The 12477-nt window shown below is 48.3% G+C and overlaps 1 protein-coding gene across 1 annotated transcript in view; it reads right to left on the reverse strand.

The window, feature by feature from the left end:
- The window catches only part of LOC137461968 (ATPase family AAA domain-containing protein 3), a 29227-nt gene extending 18993 nt beyond the window's left edge, over positions 1-10234 (reverse strand). Inside the window, exons 1-7 of the mRNA XM_068171860.1 lie at positions 9969-10234; positions 5947-6023; positions 5153-5254; positions 3637-3696; positions 2705-2774; positions 1733-1898; positions 155-224 (exon numbers count right to left, since the gene is read on the reverse strand). Of these exons, the coding sequence (XP_068027961.1) occupies positions 155-224; positions 1733-1898; positions 2705-2774; positions 3637-3696; positions 5153-5254; positions 5947-6023; positions 9969-10197 (774 nt within the window). The 5' untranslated portion in view covers positions 10198-10234. The remainder of the gene's footprint in view (positions 1-154; positions 225-1732; positions 1899-2704; positions 2775-3636; positions 3697-5152; positions 5255-5946; positions 6024-9968) is intronic.
- Between the last annotated feature and the right edge of the window lie 2243 nt (positions 10235-12477).

Raw genomic sequence — 12477 nt, forward strand, 5'->3', positions numbered from 1 at the left:
GCTTTTAATAAATTTATTTAGCACACATAAGAGTTCTCTAAGTGCCCTTTAGGCTACATCAAAATTAGATTTAAAGCTGTGACACAATCAGGAGTTTAGCACACATTTACAGACAGGCTTTTCTGGAAGTTACTGACAGCTTTCCCAACCTTACCGTGGCTGTGACTTTATCCCAGTCTGTCACAAAAGCACGGAATCCTTCCCCAAAGAGCATCCCAGCTGTCCTGTGGCAAGCAGGAGAGAAAAGGATTTCAATACCTTCAATGATAAATTTTAAAGACAGGCTTTCAGATTGTATTGAAGTTGTGAACCTTCTTCAGAACAAGTCAAAGCTAAGGGCTCACCTCAGAATTGGAACATAAGCAAGCATGGAAAATATATTTATAATCATCTGATGCCTACACCTGAGCTGGGATTAAGTCCAGAAAAGCACCTGGCCTTAAGATGGTATCAATTTACTTCTTTAATGCATTATTTCTGCTCAACTGGAGGTATTTAAAGCTTTTTTGGTTCAAAATCTCAAAGGACTTAGAATTAACCAATTCCAAAGCTAAACACTTACCCCCGTGGAGCCAAACTACACTGTAACTTTGTGATGGATGTTCTGAAAGAACTGAGGTGTTCTCAGAGCTACTGAGCTCCAGGACTACAGGACAAGGCTTGAAATAATCTGCTAGAAAAAGTCTATCACTCTAAATGTCTCTGGTTGCCATTCAGGTGACAATGTAGCAAGACAAGCCACAGAGTTCACACAACACTGGCATTCCTCAGAGGAACAAACCCCAGGCTCTCCCACAGGCTGGGACACACTTGGAGAAGCTCCAGAGGGACAAACCCCAGGCTCTCTCATATCTGGGACACACTTGGAGAAGCACCAGAGGGACAAACCCCCAGGCTCTCTCATATCTGGGACACACTTGGAGAAGCACCAGAGGGACAAACCCCAGGCTCTCCCACATGTGGAGACACACTTGGAGAAGCTCCAGAGGAACAAACCCCAGGCTCTCCCACAGGCTGGGACACACTTGGAGAAGCACCAGAGGGACAAACCCCAGGCTCTCCCACATGTGGAGACACACTTGGAGAAGCTCCAGAGGAACAAACCCCAGGCTCTCCCACAGGCTGGGACACACTTGGAGAAGCACCAGAGGGACAAACCCCAGGCTCTCCCACATGTGGAGACACACTTGGAGAAGCTCCAGAGGAACAAACCCCACGCTCTCCCACAGGCTGGGACACACTTGGAGAAGCTCCAGAGGAACAAACCCCAGGCTCTCCCACAGGCTGGGACACACTTGGAGAAGCACCAGAGGGACAAATCCCACGCTCTCTCATATCTGGGGACACTTGGAGAAGCTCCAGACCAACAAACCCCAGGCTCTCCCACATCTGGGGACACTTGGAGAAGCACCAGGCTGAAACTCCTTAGAGGAACAAACCCCAGGCTCTCTCACAGGCTGGGACACACTTGGGGAAGCACCAGAGGAACAAACCCCAGGCTCTCCCACATGTGGAGACACACTTGGAGAAGCTCCAGACTGAAATTCCTCAGAGGAACAAATCCCAGGCTCTCTCACAGGCTGGGACACACTTGGAGAAGTACCAGAGGAACAAACCCCAGGCTCTCTCACAGGCTGGAACACACTTGGAGAAGCACCAGAGGAACAAACCCCAGGTTCTCCCACAGGCTGGGACACACGTGGAGCAGCTCCAGGCCCTGCCCTGCACCCACTTGAGGGACTCGAGCACGGTCTGGCGGTGCTCGGCGGCCTTGAGGCGGATCTGCTCGCGGATGATGTCGGCGTTCTCCCGCTCGGCCTTGGCGCGCGCCCGTGCCTCCGCCTCCACCCGCAGCATCTCGTTCTTGTGCCGCAGCTCCATCTCCCTCTCCACGGTAGCTTGGGTAAAAAAAAACAGCAGAGAGGTCAAATTTTTGGGTGGCTTAATGCCAGGGAGAAGGAAAACTCCAGGGAAGTCGCTGTGCGCTGGAAGGAAGAGAAGCAAAAGGAAGCTGCTGGTCCCAAAGGGGATTTTGGAAGCTCTGTTACTTCAAACATGGAATTGTGTGAAAGGAGAATGAATGAGAAATCCTGGAGTAAAATAACCCAAGCCTACAGGGTTTCACCATTTGGCTGTTTTATTCAGGCTGCACTTCCTTCACTGGATGGCAGCACAGCTGGCCACATCTGTGCTCGGAGCAAACCACCCTTCCCATCCCATTCAGCCAAACAAAAATTAACATTTCTGACACTTGCACCCTAGTGGAGCTCTGCAAACCCAGGAATTCTGGCAATTCCTAACAACAAAAAGATACTAAGCAATTTTCACACCGCAGTTTTTTTATTTTCTGCAGGAATCTGAATGGAGATGAGGTGATACAGATTCAACCTCTCCTCCCAGAAGATGTTTTGTTTCTCTTCCCTCCTCAAAACTGGTTCTATTTTAGGTTGTTCCAGTATGAAATCAGAATTTCAGTTATTCTAGCAGGAAATGCTGACAGTTCACTGGGAAATCCAGGAGTGACAGGGCAGATGTTTAGGAGTGCAGCCCTTTTTAAAACTAACCTTGGAAGCAATTGGTAATTTTAGCACTCCTGGGATCTACCTGTTCTTGCCAATCTGACATCAAATACAGCATGGACACAAAGAGCAGCACAAGGACTCCACATGCCCTCACACTCTCAGCAGCTGAACAAAACACTCACCTCGCCTCATGGCCTCCTGCTTCTGCACAGATTCCTCCTGCTTCCTCAGATTTTCCTCATTAGCAAGTTGCTACAAGGAGAGATGACAGCAGAAGAGATGCTGATGTTGTAATGACTCCATCAAGTGTAAACTTAAGTGCTACTGATGCCTCAGGTTTTAGCATTTCTATTTTTCAGATTCTCTACTGATGCCTTAAGTTTTAGCTTTTCTATTTTTCAGGTTCTGTGCTGATGGATCAGGTTTAGCTTTTCTGTTTTTCACATTCTGTGCTGCTTTAGTGTGTGGCTCTGAGCTTCACATCAGGGGATGCTGAGCTCTCTGCACAGAGCAGGGAGACAAAACAATTCCTTCTCCAGCTGGGCACCAAGGACAAACGATCCAAACCTCAGGCCCAAGAGCACAAACAACGTGGGCTGGAGAGAGGAAAACAAGCAGGATGGGACTGCATGGGCTGGAGCTGGAATGGGACAATGAACTCCAAGATGCAAATGGAGCAGAACTGATCATTTTGTGACCAATCATCCATTTTTTGGGACCATTTGGGTTCATCTTGGGTGCAGCCCTGGCTGGGCTCTTGTGCTGCCCAAGGTGGATCCATGGAGGAGATCTTTAATAAATCCCTGCTTTATTCTTTAGCTCTGTCCAGCCTCTCTCCTAGGGCAGCCTTCACAAGGCATCACTACAAATATTTTCAAGAAGCTGCTGCTCAGGTTGAAGTGCGTTTTCCTCTCGCCATCTCCCAGATTTTTCCTCCTAATTCCAAGCTGCTGCTTTGTCCTAATGCCCAGCCCTCGATATGCACTGCTGATGCTGAGCAGATAATACAGATAAACTGTGCCCAGCAGGACAGGGAACAGCTCCAGAGCATCTCTTGGATTTAAGAAGGCTCCCAGCCCATTCCCAGCTGGATCAGAGCAGGAACCCTCCCTACCTGCTGTCGCATTTGCTCGTCGTAGCGCTGCCGTGCCAGTTTGTCCTGGTACTGGGCTCTCTTCAAAAAACAAAACAGAATACACAGATTAGGTAGTTAAAAAACAGCCTGCTCCTCAGGGAAATGAGGTTCAGGAGGAAAAAAAAAACAAAAAAAAAACAAACAAAATGGGAAAATCCACACAAACAAAAAATTATCCTGGATTTGAATGTGAACAGGGCCAAATACCCTCACTCAGCACCAAAAACTCTTCTGTGCTGAGAAATCTCTAAAGTCTGACTTCATTTTATGGTATCACAGATGTCAAGACAAAGAGCAAGGGTTTCTTGGCCCACAAAAGGAGACCTCAGTGGGAAAAACAAGGATTTCATGTTCTAAACCACATTATCTGGACTGGTGACTGCAAGCAATAGAACTGTCAGGATGTGCTGATGGGCTCTGGTTTTGATAAAGATTTACTTGTTCCTCATTAATTCCTCTTATCAATTCCTGTAACTCAAAATAATCCCAAGTCATCTCCACTGAATTGGAAGTGGGCTGAGGATCCACATCCAGGGAGGACTCTGTGTTAGGGGTACATCATTCTCTATTCCAAACACAGGGATAGCAGAACAGCTTGGGAATTATCTCTTCAGCACCAGTAAAACATCATGGAATAAACCAAGACTGAGTTTGCTGTGATTTCAGATAACCCATGAGTTTGCTGTGACCTCAAATGATGCCCTGGGAGCAGCAGGAGGTGAAGGAACAACCCCTGAGAGCAGCTGAGAGTGCAGCTGCATCCTGGGCCAGTCCTGCTCAAAGTCCAAACTCTGCCAGGGTAAAAGCAGCATGTGCCAAATAAACAGTTCTAGCAAACTTCCCAAGCTGGAGAATCCATTAGAATTAATCAGTTCCCTCATCTCCTGTGCTCTCGGAGTAAGAAATCCCCAGAATTTAGCTTTTAACATTAAGGCCAGCCTTTATTTTCCCTTTATTTTTCAGGATTATTGCCACATCAGCCACTCAAGCTAAAACAAACCAGGAAGCACCAACACCGCTCACAACTCAGATTTGCATCATTTCTCCTCTTAAGATATCTTTTTCTGTTTAATTCAGAAGAAATATGGCTTCAAGCTACTTAAGACTGAAATCCAAATAACTTTAGAGCCATTTCACTCTTTAATGGCTTCATTTTTCATTCAGTTGATAAACCAGTATTCCTCAAAACTTCCCTGAAAAGCCCTTTAGGAAAATCCCAAAAAACACAGAATGAGAGAAACTGCTACCACCAGTTCCTTTGGATGTTCAAGAACTTGGGAACAAAAGTCCAAGAGGACTAAAAATCCAGCTCAACAACACAAATCCAGGACACAACAGGGGCTCAGCCTGCGAACACCGCCAGACCTCGTCTCCCAAAAAAGGGATCATTAATTAAAGGGATAATGAAAGGGATAATTAATGCATCATTGCCTTTTCTATAAGGGAAGATACAAACAAGGTCTCCCCTCACTTGGCTTCCCCCTCATTCCCTTACTGCTTGATGCTGTTTGGTTTCTTCATTGAGTGTTTTCCTTCTCTCTTCTGCTTGCACCCTGATCTGCTCATTCTTCAGCTGTTCTATGGCAGCTTCATACTCCTGGGACAGAATCAGAGAATTTAATTACCAGAAATTCATAGATCATCCTGTACAGAAATTCTACTGACAATCACATTCCAAGAAAGCCCTCTGTATTCAGAGTGGTACCCTTAAAAGATGACCACTGACACAATAAAGTTAAAATATGATAATAAATATAAATAATAAATAATAAAATATTATAACAACATGTTATTATAATAAAATATGATAACAGAATTTATAATAAAAATTAAATTCTCAATGCTCCTAAGAAATATCATCAACCATTTCAGGATTAAACACAATTAAAAAAAAAAAACATCCAAGAGATCAACCAACACCCAATCAATCTCTAAAGTCCTTTATAAGAGAAACAGAAATCAGTCCTTCACCCAGCTACTTTACAGTTCCCACAGAAACCCCCTGTCATTCCCCAAAACCAGCAGAGATACTCCAGGAGTCACAAAACCACTGAGGACATGCAAGTTTTAATCAAAGCCACAAAAAAATGTGTCAGAATAGGCCAAATTAGCACAGATTCACCTTCCAGAATTACTTTTTTTTTCTCCTAAAGGCAAATAACTACAATTTGCTGAAGCTGAACAGAAAGGAAAATTTCTCATCCTCTGCAGAGGAAAAGATTTGAACTTTTGTCCCTCCCAAACCTGGCAGCCGCCTGAGGAGTTCCAAGGTGAGGAACTGCAACCCACCTTCAGTTTGGTTTGCTGTTCCAGCTGCAAGGTCTGCTCCTGCATCTGGGCAAGGCTCAGAGCATCTTTTGCATGGCCTGGAGGAGGGGAAGAGATTATGGACAGGTGATGCCTCAGGTTTTAACTTTTCTATTTTTCAGATTCTCTACTGATGCCTTAAGTTTTAGCTTTTCTATTTTCAGGTTCTGTGCTGATGGATCAGGTTTAGCTTTTCTGTTTTTCACATTCTGTGCTGCTTTAGTGTGTGGCTCTGAGCTTCACATCAGGGGATGCTGAGCTCTCTGCACAGAGCAGGGAGACAAAACAATTCCTTCTCCAGCTGGGCACCAAGGACAAATGATCCAAACCTCAGGCCCAAGAGCACAAACAACGTGGGCTGGAGAGAGGAAAACAAGCAGGATGGGACTGCATGGGCTGGAGCTGGAATGGGACAATGAACTCCAAGATGCAAATGGAGCAGAACTGATCATTTTGTGACCAATCATCCATTTTTTGGGACCATTTGGGTTCATCTTGGGTTGGCCCTGGCTGGGCTCTTGTGCTGCCCAAGGTGGATCCATGAGGAGATCTTTAATAAATCCCTGCTTCATTCTTTAGCTCTGTTCCAGCTCAGCCTTCACAAGGCACCACAGTGAGAGCTCTTTTCTCAGCGAAGCTGATGCTCAGGCTGTTCAATCCCTGCTGCTCCAGAGCTCTGCAATGGCACACTCAACCCTGCAGGGAATCAATGATCATGAATAAATGATTCTCAGCACAGCTGTGGAAAAGATCCAAGCAAGGCCAGGCTGGATGGGTCTTGGAGCAATCTGGGATAGTGGAAGGTCCCTGCCCTTGGCAGGAGGTGGAATGAGATGGGATTTAAGGTCCTTTCCAATCCAAACCATTCTGTGATTTTATCAAGATGCTCTGGTGCCTCCCTCTCTCCTCAGAAGCCCTGAGGAAGCACCCAGAGGTCCCTGCCTGGGAATGCTGATCCCAGCAGAGCAGGGCAGGAGCCAGAGGCTGCCCTGGCCAGGTGGGCCCCGACAGGACACAGGTACAGCAGGATGGGTCAGGCTGGAGGGCCCCAAGAGGCTCCTCTGCTCCAGCAGGGCCATCCCAGAGCCCAGGGCACAGAGCTGGGTCTGGACAGACCTGGAAGAGCCCGTGAGGGACACTCCACACCCATCACTGTCAGTAATGAAGGATGGGACCGGCATTAAGAACAATTTATAGCTCAGACCAACATTAATTTTAGAGGCTGTGAGATTTTAGAGGTTGTGAGATTAGCAGTCATAGCTCAAGAGTAGTTATGTTTCTTTGTCACAAGGTAATATGTAACTTCCTAACTTCACAAACAATTGCTACAGGGTTCATTTGGTTTTTCTGACTTATCACCTTTACTCATTTCTGCTGCACTGTGGATATTTCTGCCTAACAGGTTTTTGTGCCACAGGTACACATATGCTTCTAGGGTAACTCCTAAACTCTTAGATTATTCTGTACAACTACAAACAAATTCTACACATTACAAACCTTTTACTTTGTTAGTAGAGTTTAGTTTTAGTTTTATTAGTACAGTACTCATAGTACTTCATAGTACAGCTTCTTACTCAAGGTATATTCTTTCTTATAACTATAGAAACACAAATTTATGATTTTTTTTTTTTTTTTTTTGCTTAATGTCTGTGCATTGCATTTTTACACCAATCTTAAGCTTCTTCCAAGGCTGTAGACTAAATCTTCCAGTGTCTGTTTTTCTGATTCTCACACACACCCTCCCTGCTCTCTGCTCAGAGCAGAACAAACCCCTCAGATTAAATCCTCCAGTGTCTGTGGAATTTTCTGCTTCTCTGACTCTCACTCACACCAATCTAAGCTTCTTCTGAATGTTATAGATTAAATCCTTCCGCGTCTGTGGAATTTTCTGCTTCTCTGACTCTCACTCACACCAATTTAAGCTTCTTCCAAAGGTGTAGATTAAACCCTTCAGCGTCTGTGGAATTTTGTATTTCTCTGACTCTCACTCACACCAATCTAAGCTTCTTCTGACTGTTGTAGATTAAATCCTTCCGTGTCTGTGGAATTTTGTTTCTCTGACTCTCACTCACACCAATCTTAAGCTTCTTCCAAGGCTGTAGACTGAATCCTTCAGTGTCTGTTTCTCTGACTCTCACACCCTCCCTGCTCTCTGCTCAGAGCAGAACAAACCCCTCAGATTAAATCCTCCAGTGTCTGCGGAATTTTGTTTCTCTGACTCTCACACACACCAATCTAAGCTTCTTCCAAAGGTGTAGATTAAATCCTTCAGCATCTGTGGAATTTTCTGCTTCTCTGACTCTCACTCACACCAATCTAAGCTTCTTCCAAGGCTGTAGACTGAATCCTTCAGTGTCTCTCTGACTTTCACACACACCCTGCTCTCTGCTCAGAGCAGAACAAACCCCTCAGATTAAATCCTCCAGTGTCTGTGGAATTTTCTGCTTCTCTGACTCTCACGCACACCAATTTAAGCTTCTTCTGAATGTTATAGATTAAATCCTTCCGTGTCTGTGGAATTTTCTGCTTCTCTGACTCTCACTCACACCAATCTAAGCTTCTTCCAAAGGTGTAAATTAAATCCTTCAGCATCTGTGGAATTTTCTCCTTCTCTGACTCTCACTCACACCAATCTAAGCTTCTTCTGACTGTTGTAGATTAAATCCTTCCGTGTCTGTGGAATTTTGTTTCTCTGACTCTCACTCACACCAATCTTAAGCTTCTTCCAAGGCTGTAGACTGAATCCTTCAGTGTCTGTTTCTCTGACTCTCACACCCTCCCTGCTCTCTGCTCAGAGCAGAACAAACCCCTCAGATTAAATCCTCCAGTGTCTGCGGAATTTTGTTTCTCTGACTCTCACACACACCAATCTAAGCTTCTTCCAAAGGTGTAGATTAAATCCTTCAGCATCTGTGGAATTTTCTGCTTCTCTGACTCTCACTCACACCAATCTAAGCTTCTTCCAAGGCTGTAGACTGAATCCTTCAGTGTCTCTCTGACTTTCACACACACCCTGCTCTCTGCTCAGAGCAGAACAAACCCCTCAGATTAAATCCTCCAGTGTCTGTGGAATTTTCTGCTTCTCTGACTCTCACGCACACCAATTTAAGCTTCTTCTGAATGTTATAGATTAAATCCTTCCGTGTCTGTGGAATTTTCTGCTTCTCTGACTCTCACTCACACCAATCTAAGCTTCTTCCAAAGGTGTAAATTAAATCCTTCAGCATCTGTGGAATTTTCTCCTTCTCTGACTCTCACTCACACCAATCTAAGCTTCTTCTGACTGTTGTAGATTAAATCCTTCCGTGTCTGTGGAATTTTGTTTCTCTGACTCTCACTCACACCAATCTTAAGCTTCTTCCAAGGCTGTAGACTGAATCCTTCAGTGTCTGTTTCTCTGACTCTCACACCCTCCCTGCTCTCTGCTCAGAGCAGAACAAACCCCTCAGATTAAATCCTCCAGTGTCTGTGGAATTTTGTTTCTCTGACTCTCACGCACACCAATCTAAGCTTCCTCCAAAGGTGTAAATTAAATCCTTCAGCGTCTGTGGAATTTTCTGTTTCTCTGACTCTCACTCACACCAATCTAAGCTTCTTCTGAGTGTTGTAGATTAAATCCTTCAGTGTCTGTGGAATTTTGTTTCTCTGACTCTCATTCACACCAATCTAAGCTTCTTCCAAGGCCGTAGATTAAATCCTCCAGTGTCTGTGGAATTTTCTGTTTCTCTGACTCTCACTCACACCAATCTAAGCTTCTTCCAAGGCTGCAGACTGAGTCCTTCAGTGTCTGTTTCTCTGACTCTCCCTGCTCTCTGCTCAGAGCACAACAAGCCCTCAGGTGGAACAACCCCCCAGTCCCTCACACCCAGGCGGAATTCCCCGGGCGCCGCTCCCTGCCCTTCCCTCGCGTCCCACGGAGCAGAGCCCCGCTCCCTGCTCCCACGGCCCCTTTCCACACACCCCCCGCCAGCTCCGCCGCCCTCCCGCCCCGTCCCCTCACGCACGGGACGCGTCCAGCTCCCGCGCCGCCTTGGCCGCGCGCTCCAGGCCCGTGGGGTCGAAGTTGCTCCATTTGTCCTTGGGCGTCTGACGGTCCCCGGCGCCGCCAGCACCGCCGGCTCCGCCGGCACCGGGGCCGGGCGGCAGGGAGAGGCCGGCCCCGCTGCCCGGGGCTGCCGCGTCCCCGCCGCCGCCCGGGGCGGCCCCGCGGTTGAGCCCGAACAGCCACGACATGAGGGCGGCGGCGGCTGCACGCGGGGGACGCGCCGCGGCCCGCGCGCCTGCGCCGCGAGGCGGACCGGCCTGCCATTGGCCCGCCGCAGCGCCGCGCCACGCTCTGATTGGCGGAGAGGCGCCGCGTGTGGGGCTTGATTGGTTGAAAGAGGAGGGAGGGGAGGGAGAGCCCCCTTGATTGGTTGAAAGAGGAGGGAGGGGAGGGAGAGCCGTGTGGGGGACGGAGCGCCGTGAGGGACAAGCGGGGCGGGCGGCGCGTCCGCGTAGCAACGGGAGTGAGGGGCGTTGCTAAGGGCCGCGAGGCGGCGCGGCCTTGCGGTTATCCCGGGTTTCCTTCGGGGTTATCCCGGGTTTCCTTCGGGGTTATCCCGGGTTTCCCTGGAAATCGGCTGCCGATTGGTGTTATCCCGGGTTTGCCTTGGGTTATCCCGGGTTTCCTTTGGGGTTATCCCGGGTTTCCCTGGAAATCGGCTCCCGATTGGTGTTATCCCGGGTTTCCCTTGCGATTATCCCGAGTTTCTCTTGGGGTTATCCCGGGTTTCCCTTGGGGTTATCCCGGGTTTCCCTTGGGGTTATCCCAGGTTTCTCTTGGGGTTATCCCGGGTTTCCCTTGGGATTATCCCGGGTTTCCCTGGAAATCGGCTCCCGATTGGTGTTATCCCGGGTTTCCCTTGGGGTTATCCCGGGTTTCCCTTTGGGTGATCCTGGGTTTCCCTTGGGGTTATCCCGGGTTTCCTTCGGGGTTATCCCGGGTTTGCCTTGGGGTTATCCCGGGTTTCCTTCGGGGTTATCCCGGGTTTCCTTCGGGGTTATCCCGGGTTTCCCTTGGGGTTATCCCGGGTTTCCCTTGGGGTTATCCCGGGTTTCCCTTGGGGTTATCCCGGATTTCCCTTGGGGTTATCCCGGGTTTCCCTTGGGATTATCCCGGGTTTCCCTTGGGGTTATCCCGGGTTTCCCTTGGGGTTATCCCGGGTTTCCTTCGGGGTTATCCCGGGTTTCCCTTGGGGTTATCCCGGGTTTGCCTTGGGGTTATCCCGGGTTTCCCTTGGGGTTATCCCGGGTTTCCCTTGGGGTTATCCCAGATTTACCTTGGGGTTATCCCAGGTTTCCCTTGGGATTATCCCGGATTTCCCTTGGGATTATCCCGGATTTCCCTTGGGGTTATCCCGGATTTCCCTTGGGGTTATCCCGGGTTTCCCTTGGGATTATCCCGGGTTTCCCTTGGGGTTATCCCGGGTTTGCCTTGGGGTTATCCCGGGTTTCCCTTGGGGTTATCCCGGATTTCCCTTGGGGTTATCCCGGGTTTCCCTTGGGGTTATCCCGGATTTCCCTTGGGGTTATCCCGAGTTTCCCTTGGGGTTATCCCTGGTTTCCCTTGGGGTTATCCCGGGTTTCCCTTGGGGTTATCCCGGATTTCCCTTGGGGTTATCCCGGGTTTCCCTTGGGATTATCCCGGGTTTCCCTTGGGGTTATCCCGGGTTTGCCTTGGGGTTATCCCGGGTTTCCCTTGGGGTTATCCCGGGTTTCCCTTGGGGTTATCCCGGGTTTGCCTTGGGGTTATCCCGGGTTTCCTTTGGGATTATCCCTGGTTTCCCTTGGGGTTATCCCGGATTTCCCTTGGGGTTATCCCGAGTTTCCCTTGGGGTTATCCCGGGTTTCTCTTGGGGTTATCCCAGGTTTCCCTTGGGGTTATCCTGGGTTTCCCTTGGGGTTATCCCGGGTTTCCCCCAAAATCGGCTCCTTGGAATGGCAGAGAGGATGGGAAAGCAGAAAAAGGGAGCGCAGAGAAACATCTCGCTGTAGTTATCTGGGATAAAAGTGGGATTTCCCTGGAAATCAGCTCCCAATCCAATCTTTTGGAATGGGAAAGATGAGACAGGAGCTTCCAGAGAAGGGGAGCACAGGGAAACCTGTATCTGTGGTTATCTGGGATAAAGAGTGGGATATTCCATGAAAATCAGCTCCTAATCCAACGTTTCTGAATGGGAAAGGTGATGGAAAAGTGGAAAAGAGAAGGGGAGTGCAGAGAAGCTCATATCTGTGGTTTTATGGGATAAAGAGCAGGATTTCCCTGGAAATCAGCTCCCAGTCCATCATTCCGGAGTGGGAAAGATGACAGGAAAGGGGAGTGGAGTGAAAGTCAGGAACACGTGGAATTCTGCAGCAGGAAATGGTGTAAAATGTAGAACACACCTGGAGCATGCCCAGCCCCCAGCAGCAGGCCGGGGACACCTTCTGAGATTTTTTTTTTTTTCCTTTAAATGTTCATTTTCCTTCCCA

The sequence above is a fragment of the Anomalospiza imberbis genome, chromosome 23 (assembly GCF_031753505.1).
Source record: "Anomalospiza imberbis isolate Cuckoo-Finch-1a 21T00152 chromosome 23, ASM3175350v1, whole genome shotgun sequence".
NCBI lineage: Eukaryota > Metazoa > Chordata > Aves > Passeriformes > Viduidae > Anomalospiza > Anomalospiza imberbis.